The following is a 27,847-nucleotide window of genomic DNA, read 5'->3' on the forward strand; positions in this document are numbered from 1 at the left end:
GTACTAGTGGGTGCCTATGATGGTACGGGCAACCCGGAGGAGCACATTACCTCGTACAGGAACTTGATGTACTTGCAAAGTGTAGATGATGCTACATGGTGCAGATGCTTCCCGGCCACTCTTAAGGGGGTGGCCCAAGATTGGTTTAACAGCCTTCCAGCCGGATGCATAAATTGTTTTACCACCCTCAGTTTGTTGTTCGTGGGAAATTTCTCATACAACATCCCATCAAGAAAGACAAGTCTCAACTTGGCAACAATTGTCCAAGGAAAGAATGAAGGACTACGCTCGTACGTCCAAAGATTTAACCAAGAAAAAGCCCAAATTCATAATCTTCCGGATGAAATGGCATACTCAGAATTTCTCCGGGGATTAAGGCATAATGGTTTTAAGTTCGATTTGGTAAGGAAAAAGAGTCGGTCATACGCAGGCGTATTGCGGGAAGCCGAAGCCTATATTGAGGCCACGGACTTTTGTTCGCTCACCAAATCAGAACAGCCGGCCAAGGGGGCTGAGAAGAAGCAATCTTCCCAGCAAGACTCGGCCGGCCGAAAGAGAGAAGGAAACAAAAGAAAAGAAATCTGGGTAGCTGATGACAACCAACCCAAGTCAAAGAAAAGCAAGACGTACGAGCCTCAGTATGAGTTCAACAAGGATGGCTACTCCATTTTGATGGAGATAAAAGACAAGTTTGAGTTTGAGAAGCCTCAGCCTTTGAGAGGCTCGGCCCAGTACAGAAACAAGAACAAGTATTGTTATTACCACAAGGATGAAGGTCATGACACGAACGATTGTATCAGTCTGAAGAGGCTGTTGGATAAGTTGGCCGACAAGGGTCTGCTGAAACCCTATGTGACCAAGTCCAAATTCACCTTCAAACGGACAAACAACACGTCCGAGAAAAAGCAACTAAGTGATAAGAAAAATGACAAGGAAGATGATGGGAATAGCACTGATTCAGGTTTTGTGGCCGTGATATCAGGAGGCTTTGCTTCAGGCGGCTCTACCATGAAAGGAATCAAGCAGGACGCTCAAAATTTGTCAAATGTGATGCAAACGGACGCCATTAAGGCCGAGCCATGGTCTTGAGTGCGCAAAAGTGAAGAATTTGAGGCTGCCTTGTTCATCACCATCGTACGAGCATGATGCATGAGAGCGCACTCGAGCTCACCAGCAGCCGTGCATCTTTGGCTTGAGGGGAGCGCTTGCAGCAGCAACAAGGGGTGCGTGAGCGCAGACCCACTTGTGCGTGAGCGCAGACCCTTCTGTGCGCGCGCACGGGTCTTGTTGCGCGCACGCACTGGCTTCTCCGTCTCTCTTTGTTTTATTTTTCTATTTATACCCCTTGACTTTTCCTTTTTGGAGAGAACATTTTAGTTATTATTCTAATTCTCTAATTAGTTTTAGGAGAGCTTCTCTCTCTAGGTTTAGCTTAGGATTAGAGTAGTTTAGAGAGAGAAAGTGAGGGTTTCACCATTGTTGAGCTTGGATTTTAAAGAAGAAGATTGATCATCTTGTTTGTAGACTTTCATTTTCAATCAATGAGAATCTCTAACTCTCTCTCCTCTATTTTATTTGCTTTCTTTTGATTATTGTTTTTGTTTTTGGTATTGCTTGTTAATCATGTTGATTCTTGATTATTTGTTGATTAATCTTGTTACTATCATGATTAGTGAGTAATTTCCCCATTAAGGGGATGGTTGTGGTGTAGTTGGATCTTGAGCATGTTCTAGAGTTTAGAATTGATTTATTTGTGATTAAAGTCTTTATATGCTTGATATTCTTTAATCTTCTTGCAAGTGCACATTGTTGGTTGATTAAAGGTGAATCTTTGCTAACATGAAACGGAAGTTGACTTAGTTAAGGTTCATTATTATCTATTGTTATTTAATAGTACCTCCTAGTATATGGTTCTAATGTGGAAGCATAGAGGCTATGTTAGGAGAAGCCAATGAACCCCGGAAGGTGGCTAGGTTGGACCTTACTTCGATATTCGAGCATGTTTAGTTCATAATTAATTCAAATTCTATACCTTTGTTATGCTTGAGTGATTGTTATTCCTAGACCATTTCCCTTAATGTTTTATCTCTAGTTTTAGTTTGTTTAGACCTTTAGTTTACTTTCCCTTATTCTGGACTAGCTTAGTTGTTGATAGCATTTGGTAGTGTTTAATCGTTCCCTGTGGTTCGACCCCTCTATTTGCCCTATACTCGTATTAGGTTTGTAGAGTGTTATAAATTTTTTTGATCTAGGGATAGTTGTCTAACGACGCGATTATTCCTTTATCACAATTCCTTTAAAAGCCAATTCCTTTTTGAACCAATTTCTTTTAAATCCAATTCCTCACCCAAGTGTGCACACCCCCCAAGCTAGTCTCCTTATATTACAAGGCTATTCTTGAGGAAAGACTAGGTCATACAAAGTCCATAGTCTTATCAATAAACCAAATCCGCATAGTGGGATTACCAACATGCTTATAAAGCATTAATAATAATAATTCAATGGTTCAATAAATCCTTTTAAGATCCAACAAATCCAATATAATTCAAACTCCTTTTTGATAAGTCCACATACTTTCAAAATCAAAACCTTTTAAAGAAATACTTGAGAATAAAATCTCATATTAATAGCTTTTCAAAATCAATAACTCTTCCTTGAAAAACCTTTTATTTAATTCAACAAACCTTTTAAAAATCAAATCATTTATTTAAACACGATAAGTAATTCAAACCATTTAAAACATGATTTAAAAATCAAAATACTTTTGTCAATACCTCCAAACATGATTTATTTCAAAATCATAATTCAAATCAATTTAATTCAATCACCAATCAAATCATGTAAAAACATGATATTCAAACCAATCACTTTCGAAGGTATCTAGCCACCTAAACGTACCTTGATCCTTGCTTAGCTATACACACCAAAAGAACCTCAAGAATCTTGGTTGAACACACCCTACAAATAAATATAACCTTAATCAATATAAGGTTAACAAATAATTAAAAACCCCCAACTATATGTACAAGAACCTTTCAAATTAATTTTCATAAACATCATAAAAATATGATTTTATATAATTAAAACTAATCATAATAATTTTTATAAATCCCCCATAATAATAATCATAATAATAATTGAATAAGAGAAGAGAAGAAGAAAAGATAAGAAACCAAGGGGAAGAGAAGAATTGGATTTGCGTAGGAAATAATAAGCAGAACTTGCAGGGGCTATAACACCTTTGATATAACTCCGAATTGGGTGATTCTTGAGCCTAACCTCAAGAATTTTTTGAGAGGAACAATCTTTTGTGAAACGTCAATACCCCAAAAACTGACTAGAAGTGTCTGAAAATTGGCTTCAAAGATAAATGGGATGATTTGTGTAAAATTGAGGAGAAGAAAAGAAGAGAATTGGTGTGAAGAATGTGATAGGTATGAAGAGGTATTTATAGGATAGTATGAGCATGAATTATGGTAGGAAAATGTAAGAAGAGTTATGGTAATTAGGGTTTAAGAGATTACTTGGAGAAGTGAGTAAAGAATTAAGGAAAGTTTGGATATTAAGGTGATTGTGTATACTTGAATATGGAATGTATGTATGTCATGATAAATAATAAGGAAATTAGAATTACTTGGGGAATAATCAAGAGGAACAAAAGGCAAGAGAATATGATGATTGGATACTAAATAGATGGAGAATTGGAATTAAGGAAAATAGGAGATTCTCTTACTAGTATTTAGGAAGATTTTGCTCGGTTTAAGGAATAAAAATAATTGTGTAAATAATATAGAATAATTAAATAAATAATTAATTAATTAAATACCAATTATTCACCAATAATTAACTAAGAAATCATATTTTCTATACATAGAAAATCCAAATTTCCTAACTAAATAAATGGGAATTTTCGGCAATTTAATATAATAAATAAAATATAATTTTGCTTTAATTAAAATATTTGAAATATGTAAATAATCTGGTTTTTGAGATAAGATAAATGGATAATAAATCTTATCCAAAATAATGATTAGTTTTCAAAATGCTTTTGGCGCCAAAATTCAAATATTATTTTGGCTCCAAATAATAAATTTACTAAAATACCCTTTTTATAAAATACTTCTTAACTAATTAATTAGAAAATACGTATGAAAATACGGGGTATTACAGTCTCCCCCCCTTAAAATAAGTTTCGACCCGAAACTTAGCCAAAAGAAACGAAAATCATTTTGAAATTATTGGTTCATGCACATCCTAACTTGACTCGAGACTCTTGACAAACTCAAGAAAGACTCGAAAATTACTTAAAAATGACTCAAAGAGCAAATGCGCGAAAAGATTCGGCACTTGCGCGGACGTTCCCATAGCAGTAGAGGCGCCTTGAGCCCTTTGGCATTCCTCTAAGGATGAAGTTACCTCCATGGCCAAATGTTGAGAGCTGGTGGAGGTAGATGTACGCGTGGTGGAGGCGGTCTCCACGTCAGTACTGTTCGGGTCATAGGGGACCCTAGGGGTAACTAGACTATCGTCTGGGTTTTTGGCCGCATAGATTTCGCGCGTACGCATAGTCCTTGCCATGCTCGATTGTAGGGACAGAGAATAATAAGTGGGGGTGAGTACGTACGCACATGACATAGACTCACTCCAAGGAGGAGACAACTCTTCTCCGTCCACTCTAGACTCCTCAGTCCTAGGCGAACGGTCGGCCTCATGAGGAGAGTCAGACGAAGCCGAGTATTGAGCCAGAATTGAAATAAAGAAAAAGACAAGTAAAAAATTAAAAAGGGAAAGAAGCAGGCGGCCTACCTTTGTACGTGTTGAAACCCTTGAAAAGTTCTTGAAGTTCTTGAAGATTGACCGAAAAACTCAAAAAACGTCTGGAAAACTCAAATCTCACGGCAAAGCTCTCAAAGTTTCAGGGGGATAACTTTCTCTCTCTAAAAAGCTCTGCCTTCTCTTTAAAAATTCTCAAGGAAACAAAGTGCCAAAATGAAGTCAAAGTCTTCATATATATATATAGGCTGAATTTATGGGGGGCAAAATAGTAAAATCATCTCTCCCGCGTAAATATTCAAACGGTAATTTTTTGAAAAAATTAATCTAAAAATTGGAGTTTGGACGAAAAATGAGACGGACGATCAACGGCGCGTCTAAATAGACGGCGAAATAACGGAATCAAGAGCCTACATCTCAAATACTTAGTGTCTAGAACATTCAAAGTCCTAGCTAAGAAATTGCGTCCGTCTAGCTTCCAAACACTCAGTCTAGAGAAAGCTGTCAGGTGGACGGAACATGGCCTGAGTTCCAGGGCGTATGCCCCTTCGATGAGCGGATGATAAACGTACGCCTCACCATGGATCCTAATCGTCCGAGGACGATGCCTTTAGGAATAAGACCCCATATGTGGTCCTGGGTGTTCGCCACCTCAATGGACGGACACAACCTGTCCGCCCCATTTTCCAGCCCAAAGCCCTGTATATTTGGATGCACAAAACGAGTAGAAAATCAGAGAGAGAGGCCAGTAAGCGTACGAGCCACCCCCTTTGAGGGGCATATATTTAGGGTAAAAATAACCCAAATACGGGGTCCAATCCCGTAGTGACACGTGGCCAACTTAAAAGGCGACACATGTCCCTATGGGAAGATGACACGTGTCAGATGCCCTAAAGAACACCTGAAATCAGCAAGAGAAAGGGCCCTTATTACATCAAGCCCAAATCCCGAGAAGTGTCCTTGAAAATCGCAAAGTGGCGCCCCCCTATGACACGTGGCGCTCTCTGATTGCGCAGCCAATCACGTCACGGAATTTTAGGGTACAAACCCTAGAAGGGCATGATGTGTTCATTATATATATATATATATTTACCCCCGTCCCTTGGTCGTAATTAGTAGTGTTTTTGGCTCCTTCGAGCCACTTTTATTACTAATTTGTGTTTTCCAGTGCTTTGGTAGTTTTGCTTGAGTTTTGTAGGAATTTGCGTAGGTGGAGCATTTTCTCGGGTTTTCAAGGAGCATCTACAAGTGTTGGAAGACCGCAACCACTTTCGATAGCCCAAGACCGATTGGAGGTAGCAAGTCGGTGACTAAGGGCTCAGTTTTGGAGATACGAGGCAATTGGACCGAGTTAGGAGGCCCAAAGGAGATAGCCACGAGGCCCAAAAGCCGCGCCCGGACCACCATGGGCCGCCCGAAGGCGCGCCCGGTCGGGCGGGGCGAAGCAAGTCCCAGCCACTCTCACGCCCAGAGCTCGCGCCCGGCCGGGCGCGAGAAGACTTAAGGAGGCAAAAAGGCGGGCCCGGTCGGGCAGCCCCTTGCCCGACCGGGCGCGTGTGTTTTAGGGGAGATTTTTCTCCGATTAATTATTTTCGGTTTAGGACTCTTGCTTAGTATTAATGTAATTTTATTAGGCAAGATGAGATACTTCTTTTCACTTCTCTATACTCTAGTTTTAATTCCTTCTCTCTCTACTTACACTTTCTCTCTCTAGACTTTACTTTCTCTTGTTTTCTATACTCCATTGTAATTCCGCCGTCTTGTTACGATTTCTCTCTTATTAATCTCAGTATTTTTATTCATCCAATTTCTTATGTCTTGTTTAATTATTATGTTTTGTTTAGCTTTGATCATGTCTGAGTAGTTCTCTTTCTAGGGTTTATGGGGATCTAATAAATTATATGAAGGGTTAATTTTATGATTATTAATTGTTAATGCTTAATTGATTTCCTATTGATTGTTTAAATGCTATGCAATTAGATTTGGCCAGGTTTAATTGTATGAGTTTAGTAATATTGATTCGAGATTCGAGAGATGAGAATTGATGTTTAGGCTTAGTTTCAATAGGCAGATTAATTTATAAATGGTTAGGTCGAGATTCGAGAGATGAGATTTAATACCGGTAAATTAATTCTGTGATTATAATATGTAGCGAAAGCCCTTTATGATCTGATTGATTAATGCATTGATGATTGATTATTATGTTTTACCTTGGAATATTGTTTATTAGTGAACCTATGCCCTAGGCTTTATTATTATTGATTTCTTCTCTATTTATTCTCCTTACTCATAATCTTCGTAGCATAGTTTTTACTCATAAAAATATTGTTTACTTTAATAATTTAGATTATAATAATTAATTAGGAGTAGAAAGACTTGTTTCCCTGTGGATTCGACCCTACTTCCCTATCTGCATAAGCTAGTGGACTTCGGTAATTATTTTTGATTAGGTGATACGACTTTACCCTGTCAGGGCACATGTTCCCACCCCTATAAATACCCCAATTATTTATGATGGAGGGGTGGATTGTGACATAACACTAAAAAGAGCATTAAAAGAGCTCCAACTTCTCTCTACTTTCTCTCTCTGGACTTTCCGTTTCCCGATCATTAAAAGAGGCGAATATTCCGGTAAAGGAATATTTGTTGTTTTGCAGGTGTCCGAGTCTCGTTGCCGGAATAACACGACCAGTATCCGAGGAGATCACAAAAAACCCCGAAACAAGAGGCACTACCCCAGAATTTTTAAGCAATCTCAAAGAGCTTGAAGAGAAATTCATGAATATAGCACCTTATTTCAGGAATTTAGGTTCAATTCACATTGTATAAGGAAGTTCATCAGGAAAAGCGAACAGAGGTGCCTGACCACAAATTCCACAAATTCACAACAATACTGCATTGACAAGCTCAGGGAATAAACATGCATTGACAAACCACAACCAATGAATAAACATGCATTGAAATAAATGCATTAAAAACATCCCATTTCCCACTTATTTATAACAAAATTCATGAATAACTCTAACAATTCAATATTCAAGGCAAGATTCAACCAAATCATTAACCCAATAATCTATTTATTGAATAATTTAGTCCAAACTAAAACCCTAAATTCAAGTAAAATGCTAAATTTCATACACGTACAAATGACATTCTATTGAAAAGCAAAAATTGTAACTGGTCACTTGACAAAACAAGCTCGATCCACCACAATCATGTCGCAAAACTCCTAACACATAAACCCTAATTTACGATTTCGATAATTCACTCACCTCTATTCTTCATTGGAAAGGGTAAGTCTTTCTCGCTGCAACCCCACTTTAAAATCGGGCAAGAATCGACGAGGAACCTAAACTCCGACGAAGCTTGACTATGCTCAGCACAGAGCGGGAAGAAGAGAAGATGACCAAAGTTAAAACGGGGAGCGACAATTCGAACATGTATCTCACCCTTTTATATCTGTATTTACATACGTACAAGGTAGCTACATACTATCACTTAAATTATAAAAAGTAGTGAAATACCGATATTGCCCCTGTACTCGGACAAAGCGGCATAGCACCGTGCTGGGCTGAGACTTACTGCACTTGCCAGCAATTTAATCCCACTTTAATTCATTCTCTTTGGAGCCCCCTTTTCTTTCGTATCTCTCTCTCTCTCTTCTCTTTCTTCCCAAGTTCTTCAGAGGTCTTCGTCGAAGTCGAAACCCTTTCTAACTTAGAAAATCAATCATAATTCCCCCCCCCCCCCCCCCCTTTTTTTTTTTTTGGAATGCACAACTAGATGATGAAGCCGCAGCAGCAAGCTTTGATGCAACAACAGTCTCTTTTCCACCCAACTCTTCTTGCAGCTTCTCAGGTTTTTACTCGATTAACTTTCGATTTTGATTCTTTCTTTCTTCACTATGTTTATGGGTTTTCGTATTTTCAATCAAATGAAGGGTTTTTAATTCTCGGATTTTGGGCTTGATTTTTCCAGTTTTCGTGTTGCTTTTATGTATATGGCGAATAAGATTTGATGATTTTAGACAATTAATCTAATCACTATTGTGGGATCTTTACTGGTTGTAGTTTCAATTGTGGGGTAATTATAATTTTGGGGCTTGTGATCTTTTCATGCTATTGGGTGTTTTGGTCTCCCCTTTCGCCATTGCCGGCTACTCGATGAAGCTCAGCTTCCATGGCAGTCGCCTCTGCAATTCCAATTAAACCCTAATTTAGCTTCCTTTTCCCCCAATTTCCCTTTCTTTTCAATTGCTGCTTTAAATTTACAGATCTAGGGCTTAATGGACAAAACCCTAGATCTCATGAGCTGAATTGAATGGCGGCGAGTGAGAGATAGAGAGCGTGAGTTTGGGATTACTAGCTGTTGGGTGTTCTCGGGAGCATCAGGTTTGCCTTTTATGCTTCTTTTTTTATCCTGGGTTTTTGAAACTTTTCAATTATCTGAGGTGTTTGGCGTTTCAACTTGATGAAACAGTTAGTATACGTTTTTATTAGGGTATTTGGTAGGGCGAAACCCTACATGCTGGGAATTTGTGTGCTTGATAGTAAACTAGTAAAATAGAGTGTACTTATTCTTATACCCAAATATGCCATTAAGCTTAGTATCTATTACTAGTATCAATGTGCAATTGCCTTTTGTTATCTGGCAAATTGTTTGAATTGGCATCTCAGTATTGTGTCACATAGTGTTACTTGCTTTATTGTTGTTACTTGTAATTTGGGAGGCCGCCCAATTTCTCAAATTGAGAAACAAATTTTGTTTCTCAAGAGATTAAAATTTTAAACTTACAAGCAAAACTGCTATTTGCTTTGGTTTCTCAAGAGATGAAATAGCGGTCTTGGGGCTAAAGTAGTGGTTTTGCCGATGAATAGTAAAAAAATGTATTTATTTACGACTTTGCCATTTCAGAAACATATTTTGTTTCTCATGTTGTGAAACTTGGAATTTCTCGTAATTTGGTTGTAGCCTTTTGTGGCATTTTGACGTGTAAAGGTCTTTATCTAATGTACTTAGCTAAGTGTTCTTTAATTCAACTGTATCCACTTGTTTTCATACATATTGTCTATGTATATTGATGTGGAAAAACCAAAAGATTATTTTTGGTTAGGAACTAAAATCAATGGTATAAAAAAAAGAATTAAAATTTACCCTAACTTTAGATACACCAAAAAAAAAAAAAAAAAAAAATCAAATTTAAATAAATTTGTAGTGTTGTGAGTTTTAAATGTCCAGCTTATTCTTGAATTATTAAAAAAGTACTTTCTTCTTAGTTTTTGAAATTTATGGCTGCTATATAAAAATATAGATTCATAATCCAAATTATATCAGACTTCCTCTGCAACTAGGTGTTTAAAGTACCATGTAAGTTTTTCAAACTAAATTTAGAAACTGTTGTACTACATACATAGTTTTGGGATAATCCAAACTAGAAATATGGCCTACTATTGACAAAAATTTTGAATCGATAGTAATTATTAAGTACCAAAAGTTTAAATTGTCTTATTGTAGAATATAAAGATATGTTTCCCTCTACACTTGATCATTTTTTTGAGTTGGGGATTTTGATGTAGCCAACCCTAGTTATGGGATTAAAGCTTTGATTGATTGATTGAATTTTCATATTTATCATGATTACCTTGTAGCATTTCTCTTTTTAAGCATTTCCTTTATGCCATAGCTGTACTTCAACATTGGCTACAACGTGAATGTTGGTATTGGTTCTGTAAAGAAGCTTCCTCTCTAGAAGTGTAGATGCTCTCACCCTACTTTGCATCTTCCTTTAACAAGCCTCTTTATACCCTCCTTATTTCATGCGGATGCAATTTTGCTGCTGTTAAATTTGGACGTGGTTATTAAATTAATTTGCTTGCTAACTCCAAGACCCTCTATTTATAGTTTTCAAGCTTTTTTGATCACTATAATGTGCTTGGTTTAATTAATGCAATATTTGACAATGCACAATGTTCGAGTTGCACATAATTCAATGATTTCACCATTTTTAACACATCAAAGTAGTTAGCTAAAGACTATATTTTAGCTTTTGTATGTAATACGAGTACATCATATGCACATGTTGAAAAGTATGCGGATAGCTAATCTCAACCATAACCATGGATCCAAGGAGCTTATTTTTTACCAAAGGAAAAACTTTTAAGATGCCATGAAAAAATTCGGCTTACCGAATCTGTTTAAAAAATAAAGGTACTCAATAGTGTTCATATTATTATACATCTAATTTTCTGAAGGCAAAATTTATACATTTAATACTTAAGCCTCCCAAACATACTTCATTAGGTTTTATAAAATGCTACATTCAACCACTACTTTGATCCACCACCTTGTCAATCACTACTTGTAAAGTGTTAAGTATTTAATTTGATAGGGAAAACTTGTTAATAGCGATAAGCCCTTGCTTAATATAACTATTATGGTTATCATAGACTAGGATTGATCCATGTTTTGTATAACTTAGGGGGGCTAAATCATGAAACCCTACCTTTAGAGGATCCTAGTCATCATTAACAAGGGGTCAAGATAATTCTCACAACTTAAAAAGCGTAAGGCGCACCGAAGCAAGTGGGGTTTTGCGCCTAGGTTTGCTAGTGCGCCTCTTTGAAGTGAGGAGTAGTATTTGGCAAGTTTGGTTGAAGTTTGCCTCAGGAACACAACCCAAAACACCTTGCCAAAACACCTTAAGCGCTTACCCTAATTAAGTGCTCACCCCTAGCGCCTCAACGTAACGCGCGCTTTTCCATACACTGGTACGGAGGTGGAGTTTAGCACCCTTATAGCTTGCACCGTTGCATGGTTTGTTCACATTCACGCATACTTCTGTTCCTCCTACAAGAGCAATTCCGTAGTAGTTGCTCTTGTTGCTGTCGCATGTCGATTGATGTAGGGGTCAAAGTTCGATTTTCGGTTTGGACTGTGCCTAAACGAAATAATTCGGTTTTAGTTTTTTCAATCTAAATCCAAATCCAAACCGAATTGAATTTCAGTCCGTTCTAAATCGAATTGAAATTCCGTCCAATCTTAACCGAACCGAATTTCTAATGCTAAAATCGAACCCAATCCATAATCCGAAATTTATCTGTGGAAACCAAAATATTTTACTTAATTTTTTTGATGTCTGTAATATTTCTTCACAAAATAATTTTAAATAAAAAATAACAATATCTGATAGATAACCTGTATAAAATATTTTACTAATTTAACTTTTATTGGCTTAAATTTGCCCACCAATAATCTCAAAAATAACCAAGATACAACATAAAAAAAAGGAAAAATTGCCGTAATTAATCCCAATCCTCCCAAAACACTCTCAAGTGACTTGCAACCGGTTAAGTACTACCAATTATTAGCCATTTTTTTTTTCTGCAAATGTGTCAATATTTTATTTGCTGAAAAAAGAGAAAATAAAAAAAAAATATAAAAATGTTAAAAAAAACCCCTCTAAGGCTCTACCTTACCAGCCACCCCACCACTACCACCGGCAGCGGCCGAGCCGGAATCAGGGGATGGGAAACCTAAGAGTGCCGGAATCGCGGGAGGGGAATCCTAGGAGTGCCGGAATCAGGGGAGGGGAATCCAAGGAGTGGCGATTTCGGGGGAGGGGAATCGGGGGAGGGAAGGCTGTGGTGGCCGGAAACCGGTGGGGAAGAGGCCATAAATGGAGGGGGAAGGGAGGGGTTGGTTGGAGGTCGCAGGCGCTCCAGTGTTTGGTTTTCAATTTTTTTAACTTGGTACATCAAGTTAGATGACTTTTGGGTGCAATGATAGCGAATAGGGTATAAAGTTGGGGTTAATAAAAAATAAACGAAAGTTGGGATTAATATTAGTCGATGGAGCAAAGTTGGGATTTATAATGGCAATTTTTCCTGATAAAAAAAGAAATAAAAAACTTCAGATGCTTCCTCACATTCAACAGTAATGAAATTGAGTATTTGTATTCATCTTCAACGTCACCTAACAAATTGAAAAAAAAATTGATATATATTTATATTATATGAATACCCATTAAATGAAAATAAGAAATAAAGATTGCATCTTATGTAGAAAAGGAGAATAGGAGGTACGACATGAGAGAGAAAGGAGGGACAAGATGAGAGAGAGTGGTGATGGAGAAAGGCGGAATGGGGAGGATGAAGGACAAAAGGGTTTTAGGTTTATGATTGTAACATATTTAAATATGTAAGGGATGCTATGACCTTTAGATTGGCCCTAATTTACACTCTTTACAGATTGAGCATGGATATATATTATATATTCGGTTTGGTTCGGTTTTTTCGGTTTTGAGAAGCCCAAAACCGAATCCAAACCAAAAAACCAAATTTGCAAATTTTCCAATCCAATCGGAATTATTAATTCAATTTGGTTTAGTTCGGTTTGTGGTTTTTATCCGTATTTTCACCCCTAGATTGATGTTCCTACTTCTAGACTACTCTTAATCTCCAAAATGATTTGACATTTTAACTCACCAAACACTCCCATGCAATCTAAGGAACTTATTTCTAGCAACAAAATAGAAGTTATTTGAGTTTAAAGTGGTGAACCTGATACTTGACCACCCAAGTATCCTTGATAAAACGCTTGAAACCCTCCATAGGACCCACTTTCCATTACATAAGACAATTGCCTACCTCCCATATTATTACTCATTAGGTAAGTGATTGCTTAAGTAGTGCTCAAATCTTTGTTGCCATAATTTTTTGTGTGCAATATGCATCATATTATTGCAGTTCATTATTTTTATAACAACGTTGCAATCAGTTACTGTGTCTTTTTGTTTGTGGGCTTGTGGCTAGTTAATCCACACATGCTGTAGTGACCATATCGAATAGTTACTATTTATTTTTCTGGTTTGTAACATTGTTAATTCTGGTCTCAACAGGCAGTGAGTGATTCCCGAAATCCAGGAGCTATTGGGGGTACTGGTTCTGGATCTTTTTCTACAGAAGGTGAGTTTTTTTGACATCCATAAAGTCCCTATGGAGGCTTTGTTAGATTTCACTTACTGGCCTTGTCAGCTAGATATTGTTGTGATAGTGGTTAATCTAATGCCCATTTCTTAGTATTCTGACAGTGCAAAAATGACTAGTATATCAATTTTTTCAATGATTTGTTAGTGAGTATATCTGTTAATGAAATGAATTCATTCGATGATTTGATAGTACTTCAACTCTACTATCACAGGTAGTGAAAACCCCTTCTTTCTAAGTGGAATTGATGTGAGGAAATCTATTTGAAAATTTTAAAACTGATTTACTAGTTACTGTACGATAGCAATAAGGTGATTTGGGTCACTGTTTTTTGTTGATAGCTAATAATTTTCTTTGACGCTGCAGATAATTCACGTTTTGATGCTTCTCAATATGAGTTCTTTGGTCAAAATGTTGCCGAGGAGGTTGAGTTGGGGGGCCTTGATGATGATGGAAGTGATCTATCACAACATCCATTGCATACCGATGAATATCACTTATTTGATAAAGATGAGGTATGTACCTGCTAGTTTTATTGAATTCATCGGTTTTGTTCATTTCAAACGCCTATCGTTTAGTACGGATTTAATGTATGCCCTCTTCATTTTTTCTTCCCTACTGAAGTGTGGAACCAATTAAAAAAAATATTTATAATCACCCCTTGTTGAATTGTTACCCTGTTCTTTCATTCCATAATAGAAACTTGTGAATGGGAATTTATGTGCTCTTGCTAAATATGTTGGAGATAGTGCTGGCATAGAAAACAGATTGAACTATGCATGATGTTGTGTAGAATGGATTTAAGTATTTTTGATTCACATTGTGTTTAAGTCGCTTTTATGTCATTATACTCTATGTTCTGTAGTATAATTTTTAACTATAATACATCAATAGTAAGACTTCGTTTGGTTGCATATGGAAGTTAGAATGCAGGGGAAGTTATAATTTCAATGAAATAATAAAATAGTGTAAATCAAAGTGAGACTTTTGCTTCATGTTCAGATCTGTCTTTTCTGCTTGTTATCATCTTCATGGAAATTGTTTCCCAAAGATAACAGTGTTGATTTGTATAACACATCTTTCCGATATTGCTAAATGCATTAATTTAGTATGTCAGACAATTATTCAAAAATGGAGGGAGATATTTGCTTTTTGTTCATATCTGCCTTTTCTGCTTATTATCATTTTCATGGAAACTATTTGCCAAAGATATCGATATTGAATTTTACATAACTTTTCTATTTGGAAAATGAATTAATTTAGGCCCTGTTCTCTTCACCTTAAAAAAATAATACTAAGTAAAAATAATTTCGGTTCAGTTAATTAAGTTCAATTCAGTAAAAATAATTTCACTTCAGTAAAATTTAGTTTTCTTAAAGAAGAATTATAATAGAAAATCAGTAAAAATAATTTCAGTTAAGCAAAAAAATTTCAATTGAGTAAAAATAATTTCAATTCAACAAAAATAAGGTGAAGAGAACATGGCCTTAGTAGGGAGTCCAATTACTTTGTCACTATGGCCTTGTTCATTTCACCTAATTTTTGCTGAACTGAAATTAATTTTACTGAACTTAAATTATATTTACTGAACTTAATTATTTTTACTGAACTGAAATTAATGTTGCTGAACTGAAATTATATTTACTGATTTTCTATTATATTTCTTCTTTAAGTTCTTTAAGTTTACTGAACTAGAATCATTTTTACTGAACTGAAATTATTTTTGCTGAATTGAACTTATTTTTACTGAATTGAAATTAATTTTACTAAATTGAAATTATTTTTGCTGAATATTATTTTTGTAAGGTGAAATGAATAGGGCCTATGTCCTCACTAGTTTCATTGCTGAAGTACCTTTTCATTCATTTTTTATTTATTTATTTATTTAGTGCTTTCATGCTGCTTTTTGTGATTGATGATGTATAATTGCACTTTTGGCTGTGTAGTTTGGTTTAAATATTTGGCCTTTAGGGAAGCAAGCAAGTTATTTATTTATTTTTCCATGTCATCTAATATGAAGTTACTAACACTTTGTAGCTATTACTGTCTGACTCCTCCTCTCTTCCCTTTACGTTTATCTTGCAATTTGTCACCTTACAATTGCCAGGTCTCGCAAAGTTTCATTGGTGACCTTTGCTCCAATTTTTTTCTTAATTTGTATACTGTATACTGCTTTTCCTTGTCTTCAAACTTGCCAACATATAACTCTGTATAGATTCATGATGATTATGTTCTAGCTCTCTTCTCATATCATGTTGCCTTATTCTTTACCCTTTGTGATTAAAGCAGGTCATACACCTTGTATCTTTTGCAAATTTATTGACAAAATTTGGTCTCTGTATGAATGAGTGTGTTACATGCATTCCTTGTATGCGTTCCTGCTTTCCTTTTTTCGTGAGTTTAGTTTTTGGCTGATACAAGACTTCTTTTATCCTCTTGTTTTGAATTATATGTGTGCTGTTCTATTATAAATGATTTTCCAATCTAGATCATGCTGTTGGCAGGTTTTCTTTGTAGCTTCATCTTTTTAGCTTAATTGGCTGAATATGTTATTTGGCATATTCTTCTATATCCATAAGTTAAATTGGGATGCCCTTAATTTTTGCATGGTCTAGTAAACTTTAAGGAATATATAAAGATTGGATCATCTTCTTTCACCTAGAGTTTCTGTATGTTGTGAATTGAAGTTAATTGTCATGCACATTGAGCTTAATAAAAATTAAATCCCATGTAACAATGGTTTTTAATTTGTGGAATACTTCTTTAGGAAGGGGTTATAAGTTTTAACCATGGTTTAAATTATGTGGAATTCTTCTTTAGGAATGGTTCACAAGTATTTACAAAGTTTGAAAGAGTGGATTCTCGTAAACTAGTCTGGTTTGCTCTTTGTTGGGAGTGTTGCTTTCATATAATCCTAATAGGAGTGGATGGAACTATTTTGGTTTCTTCTCTTGGGCAATTAATTTACAAATTTTTCACTAATGCTCCTCCTTGCTAATAGTATTCTCATTTCTTAAAGCAAAAGTGTAAAGTATGATTGATCGCTTGTGTTTATTAGATATGACCTTCTATGTTCTTTTACTTTTTTTCAGGGGCAAGATGTCAATCTAGGATCTTTGTCAGACGTCGATGATCTGGAAACCACATTCTTGAAGGTAAGCTTCCGGTGATGTTGATGCTGTTCTATTTTGGATGATATTTGTTTGGCAGAAATATTTGCCATTGTATTTTTTTAATAAAATAATTTGATTTTCAAACTTGATACTATTTTCTATTTACTAAGACATGTCAGAGATTACAAAAATATGGGAAATTGGTTTGATACTTGTTGGTAAGTCAATATCCAACCCTATCATCATTTCTAGTGTTTATCATCTTCCAGCGAATTTTGTCTCTACGCCTATGATGCCAAGTGAATGGGAGGAGGGGAATTGAGAACTGAGATAAGATATTGAGATCAGGATTCATTGGGTAGAGAAAGGGCCTGTATGCATGGATTTTTTGCGCTACATGGAAGATATTTGAATATTTCCTGTTACAAACTTGAATGTGATTGGCATACGAAAGGGGCATCCAATTCTGACTAACTAAGGAGTCGCCAACAATTTTTTTTTTTTCAGTGATTTATACACCTATTTGCATGGGATATTATGGATTGGGTTTGGAAGGTAATATAAATTGAGCCAAGAGACTATTCTTCATCATGTTCTCAATTTTCAATAAGTAAGCAATGCGTATAGCTTGATCTTTGAACATTACATTGAAGGTGTCTACAGGGTCTAAGTTGTAGGGGTTAAGGTGCGGCTGCATTTTTGTTTGGGGTGTGTGTCATCAAGGCAATGTGGAAATAAGTGGGGGAAATTTGCAATTACCCATTTTTTTTTAAAAAGGATGGGTGAAAGCCAAAAAGACTACATGGTAGTAAGTGTACTGGAATTTATCCTGCAATAGCAAAGAAATCATAGAAGATCAGGCCTCCTGTAGACAGGGAAGAACTTTGGAAAGTTTGTATGTTTAACTGTCTATCCCTTTTTTTGCTAAAAAGCCACAAAGCTTTGGCTCTTATCTTGATAAACGTCAGGCAAAATTTTAGATCCAGAGTTATTGACTGCTGTGTCCATTTTCTCTCATGTCTGACCTGTATTCTGTGTCTGCATCCGGTCTGAGTTGTGTTGACACGGCAGCTGATGGTAGGTTGACGAGTCTGAGTATTATAATCTTCCATTTGTGAGTTTATTATTTCTTCTGCTGCTTGCAAATAAGTCGATTTAAGTAGGACAATGTGTTGATAGTTTCAAAGTGTAAAAAAAATATACTTATATGAGAGAACAATCGCTAAATTCTTGACTGCCCTGCTGATAGTTGAAAGTATGAGGGGGGGAGAAAGATGTTTTCCATCTTCAGCAATTGTGCCTTTTCATGCTTGATTGCATTTATGTGAGTAGGTACAATATTGATAATCAATATTTGCTTAAAATTCAATGAATAGACTATGAATGTCGAAATTGTTCCCTTGAAATATTACAAAGTAATTTTCCCCGATGGATGCTAAGGTCTTATGGGCTCTGTTATTCTTTAATACTGATAAAAGAATCTACATTTGATTCATTGGTGGTTGACTTGAATATTATCATCTTATCCATTATGTTCATGAATTAAAAGTAGAATCTTCCATGTTAATTTTTGATCTTCCAAGGAAAACTTTCAGTTTCTTTATTGCTTATGCTTGTGGTTTATATAATTCTACTACTATGTTAGGATCCTATTTTAGACTGGAAAATCAGATAGTATATATGAGGTTGAAGAAGAGGGAGAAATTGCAACCTCATCCTTCGAGTGGCTAGGCACTCTCACACTCCCTACTAAAAGCTAATTAAAGTATTATAATATAGGAAAAATACACTTTAATAATCCCAACTATGGGCGATTTACTTTTAATAATCCGAAATAAGGTTCATTATCTAATAATCCCAACTATGGGGCTAGTTTGCCTCCAATGGTCCCACTGACGGAAAGTTTTTTTATTTTATTTTATTTTATTTTATTTAAATTTTAAGAGCCACGTAGCAGCACGTAAATGGTCCAATTTTTTTTTTTTTTAAAAAAAAGAAAAAAAAGTTGAAAAAGAACCAAAATTCCAGCCACCCTTAACCTTGCTGGAGCCCTTACCCCACCCCCTAAGTTCGTCGGAAACCGGCAGTTATCCACCAACCGTCTCTCTACAACCACAAGTAGCCTACCCTCGACTCCTAAAACCAGCCACCCCGACCCAATCACCGTCGATGCACATCTAAAAATCACTGCAACAGCAACGATTGGCGCTGGTGATTTTAGCAACGAGGCTAACCTACTTTCTTGGGGTAATATGTGTACTCTTTGATTCTCACTCGGGTTGGTGGTTTTTGGGGTTGTGGTGGCTGAGTGGGTGGTTTCGGGGGTAGGTCAGGTGTGGTGGTACTGGTCGCCGGCGTGTTTATGAGTGGGGTTAGTGTTTGGCAGATGTTGGTGGCTGGGAATGAATTTTGGGGTTTTTTTTTTTTTTTTTTTGTTTTTGTTTTTTTTTTAAAAAGTTTTAGACCAATCTCGTTTTGGTACGTGTCATGGTAACCTGTTATAACAGGTCGTTGACTTTGTGTTGACCGGTTGGGACCATTGGAGGCAAATTAACCCCATAATTGGGATTATTAGATAATAACCCTTAGTTGGGATTATTAAAAGTAAATCGCCCATAGTTGGGATTATTAAAGTGTATTTTTCCTATAATATATTACCTCTCAACTTATTCCCCAAAGCTCATTACAGAGATATACTATCATTCTTCATAGAACCCTTACCTGTAAATTGGTGAGTTGAACTATTACCTGCCTCCTTATACTGCCTTTACCTGTGGATTTGTGAGCTGCACTATTACCTGCCAAAACTTCTATCTTGTCCACAAGGTTGATAGTAATTAACAATCAATTTCTGGTGACAGCAACGATGATATGTGTCCCATTTGTCGCTACACTTGAACGTAAGACACTGCTTTAGCTTGTTGTGAAACTCCCCATTACTGAAGTTTAGATTTTTTACCACTGTCTAGGTTATGGAGAAACAATTATGGGATTTTTTATGGGGTATGTCTGGAATAAGTTGGATGTGGTGCTGGGAGCTGTGTGGTTGGAAAAGTTATTGGGAAGAATGGGTCTTGTAGTAGGGAGTGGTGAGTTAAAGTGTGAAAAAAAAGGGGGTTTATGAAGTGGGTTGAGAGATTGGGCTTAGGAATAGAATAGACAAATGTGAGAGCAAACCCATTAGTTGTGATTGGGTTATTAGTCTCTGGGCTGGAAAAATAAGGAGGGCAATATCCTGATAGATTGCTGGTTTAATGAAAAAATGGCTAGGCTGATATGATAGCTGTTTGATTTGCTGTGTTTGAAAACTGATGGTGAAGTGAACCTTCACTTGATAAGCCCAGAGAAAAGTAGGACTTAATTACATTATATAAGATCCTAAACCAAATTTGTCTTTGTCAATTGCTTGATTCATAGTTGAGTTATCACCTTAAGCAATTACTGATGTGCCCCCAACAACTCAAAGAACGATTCTGCAAAGCTTATCTGTATCTCATATCTGGAACTTTCTGCTGCAAGCTCCAGCAGATCTTTCTTTATTGAAGGACTATGAATCATCGCCAATTTTTTTGTCTGAAAGTTTTGAGCTCACCATGCACCAGATCTGCCCTCTGTGAAGCCTCTGTTCCACCTTTTTAATCCATCACAAGCAGTTCAGCCTTCAGACCTCCAAGGCTGACATGTGACTGTTGAAGTCATCTAAAAAATCACTCGAAACCAATAGGCTGATTTACTTTTATGAGTTTCACCTTTCCTGGATCATAGGTTTTAGTTGCTTGGAGATGGACCTAGGTGTCTTTGCTGCTTGCTGTGGGAAAGGTTAATTGATCTCCTATTGCATTTAGGTGTGGGCTCTCCACCACCTTCTGTACGCCCGTTCTGTTCTCTGAATTGGGTTAAGCTCAGATCCAAAATTTTTCCAGAACATTCTTATTGTTATATGCATCATCTTAGTGGAATCGCTTTGGTATCTACTATAATTTCACGAATCAAAGCATAGTAGTTTTTTCTCAACAAATTCTCATCTTCTCTCCAGATGACCTTTTCTATATATTCTCTCCGTCCGTACTACTAAGATTGCCTCTTTTACCCAAATAGGTCAAGTGGGCAATGTTAGTGGGACAAAGGGAATCGATAACGCTTCCCTTTTTGAACTTTCTAATCTTGACAACTATATAACTTATTCTTTTAAGTTGCTGAAAACCGATGTATACTGTCATCTCCATACTGCCCCTACCCCTAAATCAGTCGTTACAAAAATTCCTGAATGTTTCATGTCTGCCTGCCTTATTTTAATAAAGTGCACTTATGCCAAAAGACCTTCAAAGGATGTGTGCTTATGCACTTTATTTCTAGGCTGTATGCTTTTTGTGCCTTATGTTGTATGGCGTCAATAGCTGATGTGTAATATACTTCATATATAAGAACACTACGTGACTTTACAACGGTTAAATTACCTTAAATATTGGAGGAGAGGGAACCCTATATCCCCAAAACCCAGCGATCAGTCACATAGCCCTTCCACCTTTTCTCAGAGTTCTTTTGTAGACTTATTTAATAGAAATTAATTTGGTTTTATTATAAAAAAAGTGTGTCTCACCTACCATAGGTGTGTCCTTTGCCTTGTGTATTGCGCCTAGGCCCCAAGAACAGTGCCTTAGTGTGTATCACACATTTTGAAACTAAGCTGCTTGCTTTTCCTTGTATAATCACGTTTAGCTATTGATAAGTCTATAGCTAAAGGCAGCTTTCCAAGCTCTCATTTTTTGACTGTTTATTTTGTCCTGGTTAGGATTTTATATTATAGGTTCACTTTTTTATTTTACTGACCTGGTATATCTATACCTTAGTACCTAGTTGGCTTATAATAACTATGGGATCTTTAAATGCAGTAGTTGGTGCTCGTTAAGTTCTTTTACTGACTTTTGTGGGTTTTCTTTTGTGATGGGCACTTTGTTATTGGTAATGCTAGCAAAATCTTTACTTTTGCTTCTCAACCTCTTTTTGTTTAGCTTCTGCGTAGTTTATAAGCAATTTACTAAATTATGTGATTATTTCTCCTAACAAAGAATTATTATGTCAACAGCTGAATAGAGTTGTCACAGGGCCAAGGAATCCTGGGGTTATTGGTGATAGAGGATCTGGATCTTTGTCAAGAGAAAGTAAGTCTAATACCACGTAAATTTGTAAGATTTCTATTATTGAAAGGTAAAAGGGAGTTTCTTATGAGTTGCTGAATGAGAATATCTTAGCTTATTTAGTTCTAGGGTGTGTACTTGATTTATCCAAAGTTGTCTTATTTTTATATGAATTTATACAAAGTTGTCTGACTGTCCGGCACGCTTTGTTTGATTTGACTTAATTCGTATGCATGTATAAATTCATCTTCTATGAACTTGATATAAGAACTTGTGTGAAATTATTTGAACTTGATTACTACCTCCGTTTCATATTATGTGCAACAATTGCCAAAAAGGGTTGTTACACATTATGAGCAACGAACTAAAACTTACCATTTTTAAATAAACTTTTTAAAGTGAAATTACTAACATATCTTTGCTAAAATTCAATTTTACATCCAATAAAATATTATTAAGTTATTAATAACTTAATTTAAGCTAATGACTCACCTAATTCAACCCTAAACTAATTAAATTTATTTTTTTCACCCTAAGATTTCATCTCTCTCCATCTCCTCCAACCACCACTACCACCACCGATCCCCACTCTCTCTTCATCTCTCTCCAGATCTCGAGTGCCACCTTCGCCGGAAGTCACTGTCGTTTCCTCCTTTTCCTTGCCGCCGCCTCCCCTTTTTATCTTCTTTCTCTTTTCATTTCATCATTGCTACTAAAGCTCAAATTTGAAGGTTTTATGGTCAACTTCGACTATGAAAACTCCAGATCTTGAGTTTCTAGTCAAATTTGACCACATAAAGCCCTAATTGATGATGAGAAGGTAATAATTGGTCATTTTAATCCTTTTTGTTCATATTTTTCAGATTGTTGGTTATGGTGGTGGATTTTTTTGGGTGGATTGGTGGTGGTTTCAAGGTGAGTACTACTATTTGGAGAGGGTGGGTTGGGCGTTTTGGGGTGGATACAATGATTTCGAGATGGTGGGGTGACATTTCGAGGAGGGTTGACTTGGTTATGGACTGTTGGGATGGTGTTTACGGGGTCGAGATGGGGCCGGGGTGGGTAAGAGGTGGATGGTGATGGTGTTGTGGTGGATTTGTCGGTAAGGTGGTTTCGTTTGGTGGGTAGGGTGGATTACAAGTGGGTGCTTTGGTGGGTGTTTGTGTTAGTGGTGGGGGGGTGACTTAATTTATTCATCCCCTTGATGACATGCCCTTCAATTTACTAATCAACCATTTAGAAATTTTTCCGTTTAGGGTCCTTTGTTGCACACATAACGTGAAACGGAGGCAGTACATATTTTATTTTATTTTTATTATTTTTAATTTTATTTTATCTATTTATTTTTTTGTGTTCTCTTACATTTTCCTTTATTTTTTATTTATTTTTTTATTTATTTTTTTTATAAAATTATTTTAAATTCTCCATTGTCCATTTCTATGTCAGTATGTCTTAATTTTTTCTTTGTCTGAACTCCCTGGCTCTCACCTCCCATTCTCTTGTTTGACTTTTGATTTAAAAATTATTCAAAAGGTGTTTAGCTCCTTGATGGATACATTCATAATTCTTTTGCTGTACAGTTTTTGTTAGAACTTATCTTTGTTCTGTTTGTACTCCTTGAGTTCTAGGGTGTGCTTCCCCCCCCCCCCCCCCCCCCCTAATTCGACTATATTCGTTTGTTTATTTATTTGTATGATTACCTCTCATGCTTACCTGGTTTCATTTGTTTATATGTATCTCATAATTCAGTAGTGTTGATTGGTAAAAAGTTATTTGTGACAACAGGGTCTAGGGGCCTTTTTTATTCCGCAATTTTTTTTTTCTTAATTGATCAATAAAATGGTGGAGAACAAGGCTAGAACTTTGTGTCCTTGTCAATTAATTCTTCAATTTCCAGATTTCCCTAGATTAATTATTCTATATGGAGTCTTTGTGCAATGGCTTTAAGTGGTAATTTTCTCATATTAAGTCTATGAAGTGTTTTTGAGTAGTTGACCTTAAAGGGGAATGCCAAATTTAATCCCAAAGGGTTTTAAACTGCTGGGGAAGCTGGACTTAGGTGAACCTATGAGCTACACTTTACTCGATAGAAGTATTTTATTTCCCTTTTGTTAGATATAAATGTTATAATAGACGTTTCTACTGTGGATTTTGTAGAAGGTTAATCGATGTTACATTTGTTATTTAAAATAATGAAGGGAATCATGTAGTGTCATTTCTTAACAATTTGGATAGTTCTCTTTTGACATGTAATAAATGTACCATGTGCAAGATAAGATCTGAGTGTAAGTGAATAACATAAACTAGTGCAACAAGGGTGTATGTGTGCACTCTTTTACACTTCTGCTATAGCTGTCATAAGTTCCTACTGACCACACCTTTTGAAACAAAAACAAATTTGATGAGAAGTATAATTCTTCACCCTATGCGTTTGAGGCCAGCTTTAGAATTCTTTGCTTTTGCATCCGGCTATCTTAGATCTCTTTGTGTTTCAGCTTGAAATTACATTATTATCAGTACTTGCTGTCCATAAACTCACATCATTTTTGTGATATCCCATTATTTCAGGTTCATCTGTCGCAGATTGGTCAAGGGAAGGCTGGTTGGATCATACTGTGTCAGATGTAGACAATGCGTTGGAAAGTAAAAGGTGGTCATCTCAGCCTCATTGCTTGTCTAATCATCCTGGGGAATATAAACCCTTGTACAGAGCATTGTCTTACCCAGAGCAGCAACTACAACAGCAGCAGTATCTTCAGCAACACTTTTCAAGCGATACAATTTCAACTCCCAAATCATCTTTTACCTCATTTCCTCCACCGGGAGACAGAGCTCAACAACCTTTGTCTCATCGGCATTCACTTCCTGTAAATGTCCCATCTCTGAATTCTGGTCCTGATCTAACTCTCTCAGCATCAAACCTGTCACACATGTCTGATTCTAGTCGTCATTTTTCTGGGATTTCTAATGCGCATGGACTACAATATGGTGGAAGCTTGTCAGGTCTTATACCTGGCCATGGAATTAATAACCAGCCACGAAGCCAGTGGAGCAACCATGCCGGTTTATTGCATGGGGATCATTCTAGGATTCTCAATAATGTATTGCAACAACAATTTACTCATCAGAATGGGTTGCTTCATACTTCAGCGTTGATGTCACCACGGAGACAACTGCAACAAGGACTTCGTCAGTCTTTACCGTCATTGGCACAATTTTCATTAATGCAGTCCCAGCTCATTGGTGGGCATTCATCGGTGCCCTCTCATATTTTAAAAAAGTATGACTCAGCGTATTCTATTTCTGAGACGAGGGATCAAAGGCCAAAATCAATGCGTGGTAAGCATCATCGATTTAGTCAGCAAGCATCCGAGTCTGCTAGCCAGAAGAATGATTGTATTCATTTCAGATCTAAGTATATGACTGCTGAGGAGATAGATAGTATATTGAAGATGCAGCATACTTCTCACAGCAATGACCCATATATAGATGATTATTATCACCAGGCTTGTGCTGCTAAAAAATCATCGAGTGCGAGGCTGAAACATCACTTTGCTCCTCTTCATTTGCGGGATCTGCCTTCACGTGTACGTAATAGTGGCTCAGATCAACATGGCCATCAATCCTTTGAAACCTTAAGAAGGCTTGCCTTGTCATCCATTCGTAGGCCTCGACCTCTTCTTGAAATTGAACCCCCTTCATCAGGATGCAGTGATGGTAGCACAGAACGCAAGTCACTTGAACAAGAACCAATGTTTGCTGCTAGAATCACTGTGGAGGATGCTTTTACTCTTCTTCTCGATGTACATGATGTTGATCGTTTTCTACAGTGTAGTCCACCCCAAGATGGAGGGTCTCAGCTTAGGCGTAAACGACAGGTTCTGCTAGAAGCTTTAGCTGCATCCCTTCAGCTTGTTGATCCTCTTGGAAGTGGGGGGCATACAGTCAGTCCTGGGGATGATATTGTGTTCATGCGGCTTGTTTGCCTGCCGAAGGGCTGGAAGCTTCTAGTTAAGTACCTTGAGCTTCTTACAATCAGCCCTGGCCCTGCAAGCGAGTTGGCTCGAATTGTTTGCATGGCTGTTTTTCGCCATTTAAGGTTTCTGTTTGGTGGTCTTCCAACTGAATCTGGTGCTGCTGTGGCTACTGTAGATCTTGCAAAGGCAGTTTCAACTTGTGTCAGTGGCATGGATCTTCGTGGTCTGAGTTCATGTCTTGCTGCTGTTGTTTGTTCTCCAGAGCAGCCACCACTCCGCCCACTAGGAAGTCCTACAGGAGATCTTGCTTCTGTAATCTTGAAGTCTTTGCTTGAACGAGCTACTGTGTTAATCAACCCTAATCGACAAGCCCCTGGCAGCTGCAATGTCCCCCATTATAATTTCTGGAAAGCTTCTTTTGCAACATTCTTTACTCTGCTAACAAAGTACTGTGTTAGTAAGTATGACACTATAATGCAATCTATTTTGAATCGAGCACAGTCAAGCTCTGAATATTCGAGATCAGAAGCAGCAAGGGCTATTCGCAGGGAGATGCCTGTGGAACTCCTACGTGCAAGTCTTCCTCACACTGATGATCACCAGCGGGGGATGTTGATGGATTTTGCTCACCAATCTATTCCATTTCCCGTCACTGAATTCAATCTTCGCGATGAGGAGAATAATGGCTGGATAACATCAGAATCAGTCAAAAGCTAGGAGAAATGTGGTTGACTAAGATGCATAGCTGTGTGGTTGGTTGCAACATGTATGAGCGGGATGACATGCATGAAATCAGGAGGGTTCTATATTGTTTTCTCTAAAGGGCTCCCTCTTGTGGGGAAGAAGTCCTGCAAGTGCCATCTGGTTTTGTTAGGGTGGTCTACTTGTAAATTGAAAGATAAGACTTGTATCAAGTCACAATTATCGCCTATTTGAACGAATGAACAAGTGTCCCCAATCCCGATTGTGTATAATTCAGAAAAAAAATTGAAAAAGTAAAATATGGTTGAATTATTGTGATGCCTCCTCTTGTGCAGGGCCTAATTTTTGAAGCTCTGTTGGAACCCTTAGGACAGAACTAGCAGCATAGGGGTTTAATTTGTACAGAATGTAACCAAATTGTATTTCCTTAAGCCTTTCTTATAGATTGTTTGACTATGTTGCTATTGTTTAAAAGAAAGGGCCAGTGTATCTTTTAGTCAGGTAATATCTTAAGCCAACAGCACATTGTACTATTGTATTTAGGTTGCAATTGTTCTTGTCCTACCTATTTAATGGTTTGGAATGTTTGCATATTACAAAGACCTTAGTTAAGATCGTTACTTGTGTAAATTACGTTTGATGTTGGGTTTACTTTTGACTGACAGGTTAGATGCATTAGATATACTATGAATTTGTTGTGTGCCTAGCAACCCTTTTAAAGTTTAAATGATAGTAGGCGTGATTGGTGGATTCAAATTCCAAACTGAACTTTGCCTCGTCTGCTGAAAATAATCTCAACTTTCGTTTATTATCTATTGCACTCAACTTTAGGGGGTATTAATTTCTATTGCACCCAACAGGTCATCCAACCTGATGTAGCAGGTTACCAAGACACGTGTCAACACGTGATAGGTAAAAAAAAAATTTAAAAAAAAAGAAAAAAAAAATAAAAACAAAAACTTTAAAAAAAAACCTGCCAAACCCAACCCCCCACCCCTATCCCTGAAAACACTACATCACCACCCCTAACCTCGTCGGAAAGTCGCGCCCACCCCCGAAAACCCCTCCCCCGCTACCGGAAATCACCGCCCAGCCACCCCTTCCCTTTCCCCAGCCCTGATAACCCCTCCCCAGCAGCCCAGCCACCCTCAAAAACCCCT

General features: G+C 37.0%; 1 protein-coding gene across 1 annotated transcript; it reads left to right on the plus strand.

Annotated features, from left to right (window-relative positions):
- Positions 1–8,503: 8,503 nt before the first annotated feature.
- Positions 8,504–27,378, plus strand: LOC145617212 (protein PAT1 homolog 1-like). The gene is made up of 6 exons (XM_081671900.1): positions 8,504–8,631; positions 13,670–13,736; positions 14,124–14,272; positions 16,850–16,912; positions 21,957–22,032; positions 24,577–27,378. Exons 1-6 carry the CDS (start codon positions 8,557–8,559, stop codon positions 26,700–26,702), a joined length of 2,556 nt encoding a protein of 851 aa, XP_081528026.1. The 5' UTR covers positions 8,504–8,556; the 3' UTR covers positions 26,703–27,378.
- The last annotated feature ends 469 nt before the right edge of the window (positions 27,379–27,847 follow it).

Source organism: Chenopodium album, chromosome 26, assembly GCF_948465745.1.
Source record: "Chenopodium album chromosome 26, dcCheAlbu1.1, whole genome shotgun sequence".
Classification (NCBI taxonomy): domain Eukaryota; kingdom Viridiplantae; phylum Streptophyta; class Magnoliopsida; order Caryophyllales; family Amaranthaceae; genus Chenopodium; species Chenopodium album.

Bases quoted from the DNA above. Each gene is read 5' to 3' on its own strand.
- LOC145617212 (XM_081671900.1), top strand. From the start codon at position 8,557: ATGATGAAGCCGCAGCAGCAAGCTTTGATGCAACAACAGTCTCTTTTC. The intron at 14,273-16,849 runs GTATGTACCTGC...ACTTTTTTTCAG, and splicing joins ACTTATTTGATAAAGATGAG to GGGCAAGATGTCAATCTAGG. The intron at 16,913-21,956 runs GTAAGCTTCCGG...TTATGTCAACAG, and splicing joins TGGAAACCACATTCTTGAAG to CTGAATAGAGTTGTCACAGG.